Source organism: Barbus barbus (genome assembly GCF_936440315.1).
Source record: "Barbus barbus genome assembly, chromosome: 34".
Taxonomy (NCBI): Eukaryota; Metazoa; Chordata; class Actinopteri; order Cypriniformes; family Cyprinidae; genus Barbus; species Barbus barbus.
Genome location: NC_136762.1, coordinates 1,723,802 through 1,742,777, shown reverse-complemented (window position 1 = coordinate 1,742,777; position 18,976 = coordinate 1,723,802). Strand labels below are relative to the sequence as shown.

Below are 18,976 nucleotides of genomic sequence, written 5' to 3'. Positions count from 1 at the left end.
TGCTTGCTCTGCAAGAGCTTGCTGAAAGAACTGTCTCAACAGGTCCTTGGCAGCAACACCCTGTTCAAGTAGTATAACAGGGAGGCAGGGATAGGCCTAACAACCTGAAGTTGCTGACTCACAGAGCTGAAATTCTTTTCAGATGCTCGGGAGGGAGCAGCATGCTCATAGGTGACCCTCTAAGGTGAGGGGAGCAACGCCAGCTCGACCAACAAGGAGAGCATCGGAAGGGAGCAGCATGCTCATAGGTGACCCTTTATAGTGAGGGGAGCAATGCTAGCTCTACCATGGCAGAGCTCTGGAGAGCAGAGAACTTAACTCTCAGCATGAGAAGGAACTCAGACGCTCAGAAGGGAGCGGCATGCTCATAGGTGACCCTCTATAGGGAGGGGAGCAATTCTAGCTTGACCAACAAGGAGAGCACATCAGAAGCCCAGAAGGGAGCGACATGCTCATAGGTGACCCTCTAAGGTGAGGGGAGCAACGTCAGCTCGACCAGCCAGGAGAGCATAGGGTGCAGGAAGGGAGCAGCATGCTCATAGGTGACCCTCGATAGTGAGGGGAGCAATGCTAGCTACAAGGAGAGCACATCAGACGCCCATAAGGGAGTAGCATGCTCATAGGTGACCCTCTAAGGTGAGGGAAGCAATGCCAGCTCGACCAACCAGGAGAGCATATGGTGCAGGAAGGGAGCAGCATGCTCATAGGTGACCCTCGATAGTGAGGGGAGCAATGCTAGCTCTACCATGACAGACTCTGGAGAGCGGAGAACTTAACTCTCAGCATGAGAGGGAACTCGGACTCTCAGAAGGGAGCGGCATGTTCAAAGGTGACCCTCTATGGTGAGGGGAGCAAAGCTAGCCCACTGCCTGAAAAACTCCAGAGAAGCTGCCACAATAGTGTTTACTTACACCCTAGCACAGGGGCTCAGGGAGATTGCTACTTAACCCCCCCCCCCCCCCCCCCCCCCCGAAGGGGAGCAGTCCCTGAGCTAGCACATAGATATCCTCAGATAGCCATGCACCTTCCTCATAGGAGGCATCCCTATGCCAAACACTGATGTTAAAGGACCCGCAGGTCCAGACATTGCAGTGCTGGAGACCTGATGACCAAGGAGGCTCCCACAGAAACCTACGACTGGGCCACACGATCCAGGGGTATGAGGCCGGGAACAGGGCTCTCATCCTAGCCTGGATCTAGTATCGACGAGTGAGGTCATGACTGCACTGAGTTGAAAGAGGTGAAAACACACAAAACGACAGATCCCAGAATGCAAAGAATGGCTACACAATACCAGTGAACTGTATAACTGGATCGTACTCACCCATCCATGGTTCCTGCGCATGAGATCAGTCCCGGAGGCTAAGTCCGAAGAGTCGAGTCCAGACCATCAATAAGGTAGTTTCTATGAAACATAGAACCTAACCAAAACATAAGTCCAGCATAGAGACTATGTTTTTCATGCGCATGTTTCTAGGTTCCCACCTAACCTCAGTCAGGTGGAAGTAACGGTGGTTGCAGGGGAATTAGAGAGGGGAAGATGAGGGCAGATGACAGGCCCCCTGAGGAAAGGGAGTAGATGTTCAAGTCTTACTCTGGTCCGGACGAGAGCGTTGAGCGTTGGTCTTGCCTACCTCCCTTTGACCCGCGTCTCCGTCTAGCCCTACCCACAGGCGGGGGAGAGGCATGAGTCGCGACACTAGCCTTCTGTGCCCATCTCTGATCCCCAGATGGGCCAGGACCCCTGCGTTGTTCGGGCTCAGACCTGGACCTTCTTGGAATGTAGGTTTTGAAGGCCGCTGAGCGCGCCTTTGCCTCCCTAAACTTCTCGACCACCATCTCGACGGAGGTACCGAAAAGTTCTGAAGGCGAGACTGGAGCATCGAGAAGAAAGCCCTTCTCTTTCTTCCCAATATCTACCGTTACCACCATGGCCGCCATAGACCTGCCCATATCAGTGCTTGCTAAGCAGCCTGCTTAGTGGCACGGAGAGCCAAATCCGTGGTGCGGCGCAGCTCAGCTACCTCATCAGGCGACAAGCCCTGACCCTTATCCAGGTCTTTCAGCAGATCAGCCTGAAGCACTGCCATCGTGCGCAACGAAGCGACAGCCTGACCTGCTGCTGCATATGCCCTGCCATGTAAGCGAGATGTTTCTTGAAATGGCTTAGATGGCAAGGAGGGAGCCTTGAGAGAGGATGTCTCGCCCATAGAGAGATAGCTGGCTAGCGTCTCTTCTACAGGGGGCATCCGCTCATAACTGCTTTCACGCATCCCCTCAATGTTAGCATTACTATTATGCTGGAACCTGTGAATGCGAGATGAAAACGGCTTTTTCCATTCCCTCTCAACCTCCGCATGGAGATCAGGAAGAAAAGGAAGGCTCACTCGAGCTGGGGGGCTATGGCCAGAACGATAATGCTCATCGAGACGACCCCGTGGCACAACCACCTTGGCCCGCTTCCACGGCAAGTCAAGCCTCGCCGTGGCGCGTTCCATAACCTCCAACAACTCATCATACGCAGGGCAGGAGGATTGAGAGAGCTCAGTCTCAACTTCTTCACCCTCAGACATCTCCTGCTCTTCCTGGGCATAACCCAGCAGAGCACTAGCCGCTGGATCAGATGATGTCAGAGAGATCGCATCATCATCATCTAGCGACTCACTCTCGTTCGCGGCCGATGAGCGCGAGAAGGAACTTCCTCTAAAAGAGAGACAGAGGAGAGCGGAGCGTTCTCATGGAAAAAAGCTCACTGTGCATGCAGATTGCCCCCTCGAGGACATCGCGTGCATGCTCCTCGCCCAAACAAAAGACGCAAAGATCGTGTGTGTCATCAGGTGTCAAATAACGAGGACACGGATGCACACATCTCTTAAACGCCTTGCTAGTGCTCGCCACGGTAACAGTAGAAAAATGTTCTTACCAGTAGAATGCACGCTTCAAACAAAACCGTCACTGAAGGCGAAGAAGAGAATGATGTATTTTCCCGGAGCCCCTTTATACTGTGCTCAACATGTGGTGTTTTTGTATGTATGCTTCAGACACGGGTCACGTTGACGGCGTTCCCCATATTGACCCCTAGAGGACGCAGTTCGAAGTTCCCTCGAAAGGGAAGTGTATTTCTATATATGGGAGAGCGTTTATTTTGCAGATTGCTACAGATACAGTTTTACTTTTCTGCAGAATTGTGGACATTCTAAAAATGTTATTCTGGCTAGAAAGTTATTTTCTTGCATTTTCATTATGATTATGAAGATTCTTTGAAACATTCACTGAGTAACCAGCAGAAATGGATCTCATTTATAAAGAAATGCGCTGAATCATCTTAAATGATGATAATTTCCTAAATGTCCCTTATAAATGATTTAATAGCAGAAACTGTTATGAATAAAGAAAATAGAGCTGATTGAGAGTCATTTGAATTCTCTTCTCTTTGATTTGTGGCCTGAAAACCTTTTGAACTCAGCTTTTGGTGTGTTTAAGCGTTATGTAATGTCACTGCTGAGCTCCGTATCTATGAGAACCGTCCGTCTGTCTGTACTGTACTGTATCCTCACGTCCAGTAATGTGTGTGTGTGTGTGTGTGTGTGAGAGTTGTGCAGGTTTGCCTCTATATTTGGCTCTTGTAAAGAGATCTGTGTCTTCTGAACCCCCTTCATATGAACTAGTTTGAGTCTCGGTCAGCTGGTCTCTTGATGCATTCCTGTACCTCTGATTCATTCACAAATGCAGCCATATGCCAAACACACAAAGCCAAATAATGAATGAGTGCTGCAGTAATTGCAGATGCAGCTGGAAGCAGCTTGAGCTTCAGACCTCAACAAACTACAGATGAGATTCACAAAGAATTTACCAAACTTGCCTTCGGGTCTGATTGATTATTTTAATACTTTTAGGGGAGCACTAAATAACTTAATAAAAGCTTGACTGGTTAACATTTGAAAATTAAGAAATTAATACATGTATCATTATTGTAATTTTACAGATACTGTAAAAAATAAATAAATCTTAAATAGGGTTGCAAAGGGGCAGAATATTTCTGGTAAATTTCATTTTCCGAAAGTTTCCAAAAAATCTAGATAATTTCTGTAATTCACTGTAATTAAATTTTCTGTAATTTAATTTAGTAATATATTTTAATTTCTGCAGAGGAGAGACTTAGTGTTGTTTCCAAACAAAAGGAAATATACCGGTATCGGCCAAAATGAGTTGGAAAAATATCAGCATATCGAATATCGGCAAAAATCCAATATCGTGCATCGTCTTTCCTGTGCAGAAATTATAAGCTGCAGTGGTAACCTTTAGCCTGTTTTTCCTATATTCTCCCTATATCAGACTATATGAGCCATAAAAGTATCAAATATGATACTCAACAAAAACACTTTATTATGTGTTCTTGTTAGTTACACATTACATGTACTTACCATTATTATAACAATAAATTATGCATAATTACATGCAAGTAACAAACCCTAACCATATAGTACATGTAGTCATTTAATATTACTGAGTTTTTTAATTTATAATTACACTGTAACAAGGACACTTTAAAATAACGTGTAACCAAAACCATTTATGCAAACTTTTTGTTTTTAACATTTTACCATTTCAAAAATATTTTTTAGAGGGTTAATATCAAAAAGAACACACTTGAGCTTTAACAAATGCTGTCTGATGATTCAGCATGACTCAGATCTTTCTGTTTGTACTGATGAACATGAACCTCTGACGTGTGCATTAATCATTTACACTCATACATTATAATCGCTAATTAAGTTTTAGACAATGAACGGCTGAATAATAACTTGATATGTCTCCTCTCTCTCTTCCTCTCTCTCTCTCGTTCAGGTTTTGTCAGTAGATACTGCGTCTCGATGCAGATGCTCCGGGTGAAATGAATAAGGCACCTCAGCCTCTGTCAGGACCCCCCACCGCCCCTCCCCACCCCTCCGCGCCCTCCCCGGGCCTGTCCCAGGTAACCCACGTCACGCTTTCAGTCATTGTGATCCGGGATGCACCGATATATATCGGCTGATAATCGGTATTAAAAACAACCGATGATTAGGCGCGATTATATCCTGTCAATCAACATTCGGCAGGAAAATGTTTCAGATAGCAACTTGCATGAAGAAGATTTATGGTTGTTTGAGTTAAAGCAGTAATAACTCATTAATGCAGTGCTGTTAATGCAGGTTTTGTTTGACCTTATAAACTATAAACCACCCATAGTTCAAGCCAGGTTTGCCAGATTTTTTTCACGTTTTTTACCTCACTAAACATTATTTGTATTGTGCCTCAAATCTAGGGCTGTGTATTGGCAAGAATCTGGCGATACGATACGTATCACGATACAAGGGTTGCGATACGATATATTGCGATACTGTAAGCAAGGCGATATAATGGGATATTTCTTATTTTAGGAATAGGATATATATTTTTTAGGAAAGCTGTCATTAAGAACACACCACCATATGCAAACCTTAGCAAAAAATAAATAAATAAAAATAGTTTAACACACTGGGATCTGCATTTGCAATAATCAGTCCCTATAACATTCAACATTATTGAACCACTTTTTGTGCAGTACGAGTAAAGGGGGAAATATTCAAGTGCTTGAATGATTCTTTAGTTAAATGTATGTATAAAATGTATTTTATAAAAAGATACAAATATATAGCGTATTTATAGACTCTACTTTAAAGGTTCACAGTTTAAGTTTACAATTGTGACATACAATGTCATAACATTTGATCTGAACAAAAAATTACATCCGCTTAATATCAATGAAAAATAAACTGCTTGCAGGATTCCTGAAGAAAACAAAACAATTCTAAAACAATCAAATCAATACATATGCTAAACATTCTCAGAACTTTTTAACTTGGATTTCACAGGTTTTTCAGTTTGTATTTATGTTCCACGTGTAATCGCAGAGGCCGCGACGCGAGCACCGCCCCAACTGCGCAAAATGTCCTCAAATTACGAGAGAAAGCTGCGACTCTACCACGCCCCGTGCAAAGGCTCTTCCACACGGGACGCGGCAAGCGGCAGAGCCAATGTTGCGCTCGCGCTGCGGCCCCGGGGCGGACATTACCACAAAAGCCCAAATGGCACCACACTTCAGCTTTGTACACCAAAACGAGAGCTGGAACAATTCTTTCATCCTCCATTACTAGCAGCGAACTATGTTAACGCTAACATTAGTGGAGTGCCCTGATGCTAGTATTTCCTGTCACTGTTTAAGTTCACAGATGAAGACTGATATCTAGCGTTTGGGATAGGAACTCAAAATGAAACAACTGCCATGAATCTTGTATGATTTTTTTATTTATATTTTTTAATATCGATATTCTGTTTTGGAGAATCAATACAGTATCGCCAAACAAAATATTACGATACTCGCGTGTATCGATATTTTTTTTACACCCCTACTCAAATCCAATAATCACAAGTGTGTTTTGTTACTTCTGATAAGAAAAAAAATTCTCAGCTTTTATATCCTGTACATTTTATTGCAAAATTCAAACAATAAGTTCAAGCGGCAGCGCGTGTCTCTTCCGCTTTAATACAAGTTATAGCACAAAATAAATGTGAATGAACATCAGAAGTTATGTTGAAAAATTAAGTACAACTTATTGAAATCTATCATGTCTAATATAATCACTTCAACAGAAAGGCGTCAAATAAAACGGCTTGTGAACAATGTCAATTAACATTGCATTTACCTCTTGTTGCATTTATCTGTTGTTCACAGTTCATTAGTTAGCTATGAAAACACTAGAGGGAGCTTAATTACTGTTAATTATATAAGTATTTTTGAATGAAGCTGTCACGAAGACCAGTTTTTATGAAAACTTCCTAAAGTGCAATTGAGTTGTATACAGACGTTTTCATTTGAGTGTGATTTATTATATCTGAAAATGAGAAGCATTGAATGTAATAGTGTTGTTGTTCATATTAGCCTCTTATATTACATACCAATGTTTAATTTACAGCATTAGTTGGGAGATATTTTTTTTTCCTTAGAAAAATTTAACTATCAATATCAGCAGATATCGTTCTGAATAATCGGTTATCGGTAACGGCTAAGAAATTCAGTATCAGAAGAATCAGAATCAAGTTGTAGTGACAGAAGCTCCACAGTGCAACAGAAAGACAGTAACAGGACAGGACACAGATAATAAAAACAAAATAACAAGAAATAGCCAATAACCAATGTACAAAGCAGCAAAAAAATAAAAAAATAAGTGAGTGTGGTGAATGGATAATGTATTCGTTGTGTGTTCCACGTTTATTATTGACTGAGGGAAGAAACTGTTCCTGTGTCTGGTCGTTCTGGTGCTCAGAGCTCTGTAGCGTCGACCAGACGGTAACAGTTCAAAGAGGGAGTGTGCTGTATGTGAGGGGTCCAGAGTAATTTTGCCAGCCCTTTTGCTCACTCTGGATAAGTACAGTTCTTGGAGAGTGGGGAGGGTTGTACCAATGATTCACTCAGCAGTACGAACTACCCTCCGTAGTCTTCTGAGGTCAGATTTGGTAGCTGAGCTGAACCAGACAGTTATTGAAGTGCAGAGGATGGATTCGATGATGGCGGAGTAGAACTGTTTCAGTAAGTCCTGTGGCAGGTTGAACTTCCTCAGCTGGCGAAGAAAGTACAACCTCTGCTGGGCCTTCCTGACAATGGAGTCAATGTGAATATCCCACTTCAGGTTCTGAGAGATGGTGGTGCCCAGGAATCTGAATGACTCCACTGCAGTCACAGTGCTGTTCATGATGGTGAGTGGGGGGAGTGCAGAGGGGTTTCTCCTGAAGTCCACAATCATCTCCACAGTTTTGAGCGTGTTAAGCTCCAGGTTGTTGAGACTGCACCAGACAGCCAGCTCCTTAACCTCCTGTCTGTAAGCAGACTCGTCCCCGTCCTGGATGAGGCCGATCAGTGTGGTGTCGTCTGCAAACTTCAGGAGCTTGACAGAGGGGTTTTTAGATGTGCAGTCATTGGTGTAGAGGGAGAAGAGCAGTGGGGAGAGTACGCAGCCCTGAGGAGCTCCAGTGCTAATGGTTTGAGTGCTGGATGTGAATTTACCAAGCTTTACTAACTGCTGTCTGTCTGTCAGGAAGCTGTTGAACCACTGGCAGACGGAGGTGGGGACGGAGAGCTGAGTTAGTTTATTTTGAAGGGTTTCCGTGATAATGGTGTTAAAAGCGGAGCTGAAGTCCACAAACAGGATCCTCACATAAGTCCCTGGTCTGTCCAGATGCTGCAGGATGAAGTGCAGTCCCATGTTGACTGCATCATCCACAGACCTGTTTGCTCTGTAGGCAAACTGCAGGGGGTCCAGTAAGGGTCCAGTGATGTCCTTCAGATAAGCCAAAACCAGTCTTTCAAATGATTTCATGGCTACAGACGTTAGGGCCACAGGTCTGTAGTCATTAAGTCCAGTAATTCTGGGTTTCTTTGGGACGGGGATGATGGTGGAGCCTTTGAAGCATGAGGGGACTTCACACAGCTCCAGTGATCTGTTGAAGATCTGTGTGAAGATGGGGGCCAGCTGATCATCACAGATTTTTAGGCAGGCTGGTGACACACCGTTTGGACCAGGTGCTTTCCTTCTTTTGTTCTTCCTGAAGACCTGGCACACATCATCTTCGCTGATTTGAATTGTAGATGTGGGGGAGAGAGGGGTTGCTGGAGGTGTGAAAGGTTGTGTGAAGAGGTGTTCAGGGCGGGTGTGGGGTGATCGTTCAAAACGACAAAAGAACTCGTTTAAGTCGTCTGCCAGGTATTGATTCTCCAGAGTGCTGGGGGATGGTGTCTTGTAGCTAGTGATATCCTTCATTCCTATCCACACTGAAGCAGGATCACTGGAAGAGAATTTGTTCCTGAGCTTGTCAGAATAATTCCTCTTTGTCACTCTGATCTTCTTTTCCAGTGTGTATTTGGCCTGTTTGTACAAGACTTTATCCCCCTTTCTGTGAGCATCTTCTTTGACCTGACGGAGCTGTCTGAGTTTGGCAGTGAACCATGGTTTGTCATTGTTGTAGAATAGATGAGTCCTGTTAGGAATGCACATATCCTCACAGAAACTGATATAAGATGTTACAGTCTCTGTGAGCTCGTCCAGATCGGTGGCAGCGGCTTCAAAAACAGTCCAATCAGTCAGGTCGAAACAGGCTTGTAGATCCCGCTCAGCTTCGTTAGTCCATCTTTTAACAGATCTTAATACAGGCTTTGCAGACAGAATAAGATGAACCAAACAGTGATCAGAGAGTCCTAAAGCTGCTCGTGGAACAGAGTGATATGCGTCCTTTATTGTTGTGTAACAGTGGTCCAATATATTACTCTCTCTGGTGGGACATGTGATGTGCTGTCTGTATTTTGGCAGTTCACAGGAGAGATTTGCTTTATTAAAGTCCCCGAGAATGATTAAAACAGAGTCCGGGTGTTGTTGCTCACTCTCTGTGATCAGATCAGCGAGTTTCTGTAAAGCTGTGCTCACGTGCGCTTGCGGTGGAATGTAAACACTCACGAGAATGAACGAGCAGAACTCCCGCGGCGAATAGAACGGCTTGCAGTTAATGAACAGCGTTTCTAGAACTGAACAGCACATCTTCTTTAACACAATTACATCTGTACACCACCTCTCATTTCCCCGTTGATTCCGTGTCCCAATCTGCTCTGATCAGCTGATAATTAGGCAGATGAATCGCGCTGTCCGGTATGTCGCCATTCAGCCAGGTTTCCGTGAAACACAGAGCAGCAGAGTTAGAAAAGTCCTTGTTTGTCCGGGAGAGCAGAAGGAGTTCGTCCGTTTTGTTGGGTAGAGAGCGGAGATTCGCCAGATGGATGCTAGGCAACGCCATTCGAAATCCGCGCTGACGAAGCTTCACGAGCGCTCCGGCTCTCTTCCCCGTCTGCGTGTCCTCCTGAAGCGTTTGACCAGAGCTACGGCTCCGCCAACGTCCAGCAAAATGTCCAAAAAATCAAAAACCGGTAGAAGATTTTGTGGTGTGTTCTGCCGAATGTTCAGCAGCTCATCCCTGGTAAAACTGATCTTATTTGAAAAACAAAAAACAGGAAAAACAAACAAAAACAATACGAACACTGAAGAGCAACGCACAATAGCTGCCATCATCTGCGCCATGTTGGATAGTATCGGTGCATCTCTACTCATGATCTCTCTGGATTACTCTTACGATTGAATGATGCACGTGTGTCTCTCTTTAGCCCAGTTTTCCTCCTGCTCCGCCAGTTGTGTTTGGGACCCCTCCGCCGCAGATGAACCCCGCCGCCCAACCCCGACAGGTACGGCACCCCAGACACGCATCACTTCCTGTGGGCCTGCTGGGTCATTGGCCCATTTGTTTTCCTCATTGGCATTTCAAGATTCAAGAAGGAACCAAACCAGTCAGCCTGTTACATTTAACATATATTTTAAAGGTATTTAGGTATTAAAGACTTAAGCATCAGAAAAAGGATAAAGCAGAGATTCCCAAAATCTGTGAGCTAAGATATTTACTTGAAGTCTCACTGAGATTTTAACATATTTCAGTAATTTAGCACATTCATATGGTCACAGTTCTCCAGAATCAATGGTTACATGACATGCAGGTAAACAAAAACAATATTTCATCTTTTTAGTAAGAGTTTTATTGAGATATTTTAAATTATTTCAATACTTTTATGATTGTTGGGAAACCCTGCCATAAAACACTTCCAAAGATTTGGAATTTTATTACTAGTTTTATTACAAAATTAGTACATTCTTAATTTTTTCCAAGAAAAAAATCACATAAATAAATTGAAAAACAGAAAGAAAAAGAATAAAATTAAATAATAACAGTATTATTTATATACTATTGTTATTTATTAATAGTTTATTAATATTTTACGTTTTAAATGTGTGTTTTGTCTTCATTTTAGTAATTTAGTAAGTGTTTTTGACATTTTATTAGTGTTATATGTCTATTTAGCTTATATTAAATTGCTTTGCTTTTAATTTTAGTACGTCGACTTAAACTTAAAATTAGAAAGGTTGCCTTGGCAGCTAACTGAAATACATTAGTTTTTTTTATTTGTAATACCTTTTTAGTAGTTTTAGTTAATTATAACAAAACTACTGCTGTCTTTTAGAAATTAATCGAATGTAAATTAACAAATATTAAGACAATGAGAGATCGCAAATTAGTTTCCGTTCATTTTGAAGTTGATAGACACCAAGAGATCACAACGCAAAACAGTATTTACGCTTTTCTGATTGGTGGATCTTGCTTCAGTATTTTGGGTCTTGAAGGTTCTGAATGGGATTTTTACTTCAGGAACTCGTCAGATGATCCCTGTGAAAACATTGAGGTTCATTTAAGTTTTCTCCAGGAAGAGCTACTGAATATCTAGCCTGACATGTTTGGACAAACCAGACGAATTACCAGCGAGTGAACATTAAACGAATGTGAATGTAAGAGCGTCTGTACTTGAGTTCAGAGGTCGCCCTGCATCCTCCTGACCTCTCGTTGTGTGTGAGATTGGTGCGACTGAGGTGCTTCTGGGAAAACGGGATCTCTCCTCTGCTTTGTGGCTGGTGTTGCTTCGGTTTCTTGACCTTTGACCTGTATGTGTGGCTTTCTCTTTCTAGTTTGCCTCAGGTCCTAGAGCTTTACCACAGCAGGTACTAACAACAAACACACCCACATTCAGTGAACAAGACCTGAAGCATACTCTACGTCATTGCGATATGAATTCTGCATTGTATTCGCAGTGTTGCGTAATTATCATAAACTAGTATGAAGTCTTCTCTTTCTGAGCAGGTTAGTTGAAGTTAGAAAAACTGCTGAAAAGTTTATATCTAGATACATGATTTATCTGATAAGAGAGGGAAAATTAAATTAAAAATAGTTTTAAAAAGAAGGAAAAGGTTAGACGAAGTAAATTGAATCTAAAAATAAAAACTAAAAAATGCATTTAATAGTTAAAAGAGAGAAAAATAAATGAAGAGATAAAATAAATAAAACTAAATTCAAAGAAATAAAATTAATTTAAATAATTAAAAGAAAGAAGCAAGTAAGGTAATAAAATAATTAAATTAGAATAAAGTCAGAAAAAGTCAGGTAATGCTAAATTAAATTATTAAAAAGACCAAAAATTGCATTTAAATAATTTAAAAAGAAAACAAAAAGTACGATAATAAAATGAAAATTGTGAATAATGAAAAACTAATTATTAAAAATAAATAAAAATGAAAGAAAGATGTTAAAATTTAATTAATTAAAAAAGATAATAAAATAAATAAAAAATAAATTACAAAATAAAAATACTTAATTGAAAAAGAAAACCGAAAGAAAAACATAATACAATTTAAACAATTTAAAAAAGTAAAATAATTAAATTTTTTCTTTTTTTAAAGAAAGAAATGAATTTAAATAATAAAAAATAAAAAAAGCAACTAAGGTAATAAAATTAAATAGTTAAAAAAGAAAAATACTTTGATAATGATAATCAATATAATTAAATAATTAAAAATAAAGAAAAATTCAAATAATTTATAAAAGAGAAAGGAAAAAGAAAGTAAGATGATAATAGTTTTTTTTAGTTTAATGACAGACATTCTCTATCAAACTCTATCAGTCTTTAGCTGTGCATTGGCCGTGTTTGTGTGCCGCTCATGTAGAGTATGTTTCTGGCCATTCTTGTGTTGTCTCAATCTGAACAATGCTGTGTTTGCATGCTGCTCTGTTCCTCTAACTGTCTGTGCCGGTGGGTAACACACACTCTTCATCTCTCTCTCACTCCTCTGCTGTGTGTGTGTGTGTGCGTGTGTGTGTGTGTGTGTGTGTGTGTGTTTGGTGCTGCTGAAGGGAGGATTCAGGTCACTGCAGGTAACGCTCACCCGCTTTTCTTACACTTCACAAAAATCTTTCTTTAAAGGGGTCATCGGATGCAAAATTCATTTTACAAGTTGTTTGAACATAAATATGTGTTGGAAGTGTGTACACGTCCATCCTATAATGATAAAAATCCACCCAGTGTTTTTTTAAAATCCCTATTTTAAAATCCTCTTTCTCAAATCAGGCTGTTCTGAGACTCCTGCCAGAATGATGTAGTTCTGTACAGGCCCCTCCCACGAGAGTTGATTGACAAGACCGTCTTACCTTAGCCCCGCCCTGAGTGAGCTGTCATTAGTCCGCCATTGTGTCGACTCCGGTTTAATCAACTTAATTGTCAATAAGAGATGCAATCGGTTAATGCTATCAACGGTCGATTAAGCAGTTTAATTTTGGGGTGCGTGCGGCTCATGTGCAAAACACGTGGGCACTGTCTGTTTCATTAATTTGTTCTCTAGAAAACGCATTATTTAACTAAAATAAGGGAACGAATTTAGTCATAGGAACGATTTCTTAATTCATGGCCATGAAATCTTTCATTTCCCCCCGCAAACTGATTAAAAGTGAACGACAATAAAATAAACCTGTGAAATTAGAGGGTGAGACGGCAAAGATTTGGGAAAAGAAACAATAAATGATTAAATTCCTGGAAACTCGTGACAAACCGGCAGAACAGAACATAAAGCCGCGTATGGCTTTAAATGTACAGGTGTCGAACAGCATGAATGCAAACTCAGTCATGATAACGTAACATTTGCCTGCCAACCTATTATTTCTCTTATAAACCAAGTTTTGTACCTCACTCGTTAATTTAAACAACGATCGATCATGGAAATTATCGTAAATTGACGTTCCTAGTTCGTGCGAATCATTCGTGAGCCAGCTTCATCCACAGAAGGAGCGAGTATAAGGGTTTTTTATGAATCTTTGTAAATTGCCTTTCCTAATAATGTGCTAGTTAGCCAGTTTCACGGCTGAAGTTTAGAGTCTGCTCGTCACTCCACGGAAGAAAGGGGCGGGGTCAGCAGAGCTCATTAGCATTTAAAGCAACATGGACTAAAAACAGCTTGCTGAAAACAGCTGATTTTGACAGAAGAAAGAAGGTGTTTTTACACTACCATTGAGAAATTTTAACCAAAGTATGCTATAGACTTTTAATTAAGACCCTAAAGAATCATATCAACTTGTGGAAAATGGGCATCCGATGACCGCTTTAAAATCAGTGTGAAATGCTGGTAAACCTATTTTACTAATATGATAAGTTAAACCGCACACTTGAGTTTTATTCACCAGGAATTCAAAATGTGAGCTTCGTTCATAGGGCTGGGGTTTGACACAAAATTCAGGATTTGATTCTCATTCACAAGCTTTCGATTCAATATTATTTTGGATATATATCAGGTACACATGCCAAAATTTCTCAAGGAAGAAAATTCTCTTAACTAATGCTGTAAAATATACATGAGAGTCAGTTAGTACTACATTACTATAATATTGAAGGTTAAGACTGACTGGTTTTTAGGCTATACAGCTGCTTAAATTACACTTAATGAAGTTTTTATTATAAGTTACAATTACATAATATTTTTACTTCAATTCCTTTTCTTTTTTTTATATATATATATATAAAAATTTAAATGTTGGCTGTCATGAAAATATATAAATTAAACATTGAAGAACAATAAAAAAAATTTATATTATATGGTGCATATTTTTAGCAAAATGCTCCTCTCTAGAGTTCATTTCTCTAGCTGACTAATGAGTTTATGGTCACTTAATTGTTTTTTCTGAGGTAAATTACATGACATTCTTTACAAGCCGTTATATTTTGACGTCTTTGCGCGGTTGAAACACTGATTGAGCGATTACACGAGACAGGAGACGGATTTCAGTAAGTTGTACTCTTTAACTTACCTTCAGATTCATGTTTATCTTATTCTGAAACTGGTATTAAAGTGGAAACAATGATCAGATCACGCCGCTGCTTCTCTAGAACTGAGGCGCTACAGAGATCTTTCACTCCACATTAAACAGCGTCAAAATGGCATTTATTGTTTGAAAACAATAGACAGAATTTCAAATCTGAGACTTTGTTTCATATTAAATGTACCAAAGCACAAAATTGGGTGGGCGGTGCGCTACAATGTTCCGTTCATTAACTTAAAACAGGCTAGACTGATTGATTCTTGGGATTTAAGAATCAATATTTCGTAAAAATGAGAATCGATTAAAATTGAGATATCAATATTTTTTACCCAGCCCTATTCATTCAGGTTAATTTCTACTGAAATGAAAAGACTGAATCCAATATTTGATAATAATATAGCTTTAAAAATTGTAAGTCGCTTTAAATAAAAGCGTCTGCAAAATGACTAAATGTAAAAAGTCAAGTATCTGTGTTTTTCTCTCATTTCAGCCGTACTATACCAGTCGGCCCACTTTACCCGCCAATACTGGGCGTGTCCAGCCAAGCTCCACCCCTCGGCCCATCCCCCCTCCGCATGGGGCCCGCCCCCCTCATGTGTTCCAGCCCGGCCCCTCCCAGATGATGATGATTCCCCAGCAACCAATCAGCTTTCCCAATTCACAAGGCACGGCTTACTATATATCTGGCCAGGTAAGAGCAAACACATCCATAATACAGCGTTGCAGCGTTCTTGCTTCCACAAGAAATTATGAACATTTTATTTTTTCTTATAATTTTATTCTGCTAGAATGTAATTTTTAACAGAATGATTGCAACATGTAAATGACACAAATTTCATGGTGCAGTTGGTGATGCTACTCGCCAAACTGCTTTTAATTTAAAGTAGTTAAAATAGTAAAAAATAGTTAATTATCCTTAGAGCTAACACTATGTAGCTAATTACTGTCAGTTATGTAAGGCAAATATATATATTTAAGGTCATTGCACACTTGAGTCCGAAATTGTCACGTGCGTTTTTCCGTTTTTTCGTATTCCCCATCCTTTCCTATCAAAATGCATGCTACGGATGCGAAAAAGCAGAAAATCGAACCCGATTCAAATTGTTTTTATGACGGACGAAAGTTTTGGAGGCAGTGTGTAAACGTGATTGACACAACGTGAGGTCGTATTTATTTTTTAAAGTGTGAAAATTTCGGACTCTGTGTGCAATGACCTTTACTCTTTCCGAATTTTTGCATTTCGAGTTCTTGCTATTATACACTCGGGGCGCTATTACGCATCTCCTGAATGAGTCTAGAAAATGCAGATCAAAAACACAGACGAGGAAGACGCAGAAACGAGCGATCTCATATATATGCATATGAAAAATAATGCGATCATCAACACTAACCGCATATAAATGAAACTGCATATAAACTAACACATTTAATTGCTTTTATTTTTGTACACGTTTTTATTTTTAATAATGAACCTAGAGGACGAGCATATAGGCTTATGCATGTATTTATTTACGAAGAGAACAGATGAACAGAGATGTGCGTCACTTTTCATGTTTAACATCGCAGTGATAGCGGAGGACACTAAACACAACGAAATATGCTAGGGCTGGGTAAAAAAAACTAACAAAACAAAAAAAAAAGATTTCTCTGTTTTATTAGATTCTTATTTTTCTTAACTAATATTTTATGAACTCCCAATTGATGCTGTTTTCATTTGATGAATGCACAGTAGGCTACTTACAGTACAGTGCGCCTCCCATCCAGTAAATTCTGCCCATTTTATTAGGAAATTCAAGCAATAAATACCGTTTTGGCGCTCTTTGATGTGGTGTGATAGATCGCTGTAGACACCTCAGATCAAGCGAAGCGGCAGCGCAGTGACCTGATCATCTCTTTATTCGCTATAGTGGATACTCGCCTGTGCGTAATCAAAAGCATAGCAAAATAGTAGTGAGTTTTATTTTTGTTCTGGAGCTGATGATCCCGTGCTCTGCTGCCACACTGGAGCACACTCGCCACCTACTGGACAGGGGGGGAATTACAGTTATTAATTACAATAGATCACCCTCAGTGTAATCTGTTACAGACGGCATTCAGATTTTTCTGTCACTGCTAAAAAAAATGCCGTCAATTTTCGGTTAACGCGACCTCTGTTACCGAGTGAAATGTCAATCCAGAAAGTAGCAAAGGCCTGTGCGAGATTTGGGATACTGATGGAAGCCATCTACTGCAACTTGCTTTGATAATATTACTGAATATGATCCAGATGTAGTATTTGATAAAAATGCGATTTTCCTCAGCTTTTTGCTCAAAATGTTGCTTTTTTTAATGAAACCTACCTAGTGTTGATAATTTTAGTGAAAATCATCAAAAACGCTGGTGGCGGCTGGCAACTTTTTTAATATAATAAAAATAAAAATAATGTATATTTTTATAATTATCGAATTAAGTAATTGATTATAATATTTATTATATCTTCTATATGAAATTGTGAGAGATTGATTTATTAATTAATTTATGAATAAACTTTTCCACAGATATTATCATTAACTGCAACATAAAAACATTACTTGAAATAAAATAAAATATTAATAAAACTCTATTTCAGCTAGTTGCCAAGTGAACATATTTAAATTTTTGTTTCGTAAAATAACTAAAACTAAATGAACCAAAAAATAAAACTTAATAAAAAACTATTTAGACATTAAAGAAAACTAATACAAATGACAAAAATACAACACAATGAATAGAACTTCTGGAAAAACAAAAATAAATAAATAAAAATAGTCTAATAATATTTTATCATAATGCATAGAATTACTGTGCTATTCAGCGCACGTTCACTCTCCCACTCCTGACAGCTAAATTGATATATTTGCATGACTTTGTAACATTTACAGATGAACAATATACCTGTGACATGTCAGTTATGCAGTTATGAGGAAAACACAACACCTCAAATGCATTAAACAGCACAGATATATTCGCTGTTTGCCGTGGTGGATAGATTTGGGCTGCTTGAGAATAAGCGTCCACAAATGAGTGAGATTGATGAAACTTGTCATTTATTGAACTGCTTTATTTGTTAGGTTATTTCAAGTCATGTTTTGGACTTTAATCACCGCTTTTCCTCAGGTCTCCTTAGTGTTGTGATGCATCATATTCATGCAGCAGCACCGGTGGTGACCGAACGCGCTTGAGAAACAGTTTAAAGAGGAGAAATCAATCTACATGTCAAATATTGGTTACTTTGTAAACAATAGCACATCCATTAGTAATTCTATATAAATAAATAGTTTTTTACCAATGCAAATATGTTAGAAATGATGCATCATGATGCAAATGTCAACTTGTATCCGATGCACACTTTTTTAAATCGAAGCATCGCATCGTTAACTTTTTATGGTGATGCAACGAGCGATTCGGGGAATCTTCTCATCCCTAATACACACAGACATTTAAAGGTATTCACAGCAACTCGTCAAAATAAAAGTTCGGTAAACAAAAGACATTTTGCCAGAAATATATTACTGTTGTTCAGTAGAATCATTACTGTTACTAAAATTAAGACTTTATTTTTTAAGGAATAATCACACAACATTTCTTCCATGTTTTAACTTTAATAGTAAATCCCCTTTGTTTGCCCAAAAAAAAGTATGTTTAATTTTCAATAATTAATAGATAAATGAAATTAATGTTTTATGTCTTCATTTGATAACCAGAAAAATTTCAACACAGGGGGATTCATTTTAAGATTAAATTTGAATAAATTACGTTGTTTTTATACATTCCAGTAATTAGACGTGCTAAAACACAGAATTTGGTAACATTAAAACACATGGTGAGAAAAAGAAAACCTTTCATAGGGTCCTAAGCATGTAGTTTTTGTTAAACTTTTAAAAAATTGATGTGATTTTTTTTCATTATACAAGCATACAACTGGCTTTCAATTTAATTTAACCATTAAAAAGGAATCCAGAAAAATTAAAACGAAAAATAAACGGAATGCAGAAAAATTCAAATGGAGAAAAAAAAACTTAATTGGGGAAAAAATTTAAATAAATCTGAATTTGGGAAAAAATAAAACGAATTTTCATAAAGCCTTACAAATGATTTATAAATCAGACAATGTTCCTAACTCATCCTACTTTACTGATCCCAAATCATCTTGACA

At 39.3% G+C, this 18,976-nt stretch overlaps 1 protein-coding gene across 1 annotated transcript in view; it reads left to right on the top strand.

Annotated features, from left to right (window-relative positions):
- LOC306854474 (eukaryotic translation initiation factor 4 gamma 1-like) overlaps nucleotides 1–18,976 on the top strand; it is a 62,451-nt gene that overhangs the window by 6,248 nt on the left and 37,227 nt on the right. The window contains 5 exon segments of the mRNA XM_079392522.1: nucleotides 4,849–4,975; nucleotides 10,226–10,303; nucleotides 11,631–11,663; nucleotides 12,850–12,870; nucleotides 15,293–15,493. Coding sequence (XP_079248648.1) covers nucleotides 4,895–4,975; nucleotides 10,226–10,303; nucleotides 11,631–11,663; nucleotides 12,850–12,870; nucleotides 15,293–15,493 — 414 coding nt within the window. The 5' untranslated portion in view covers nucleotides 4,849–4,894.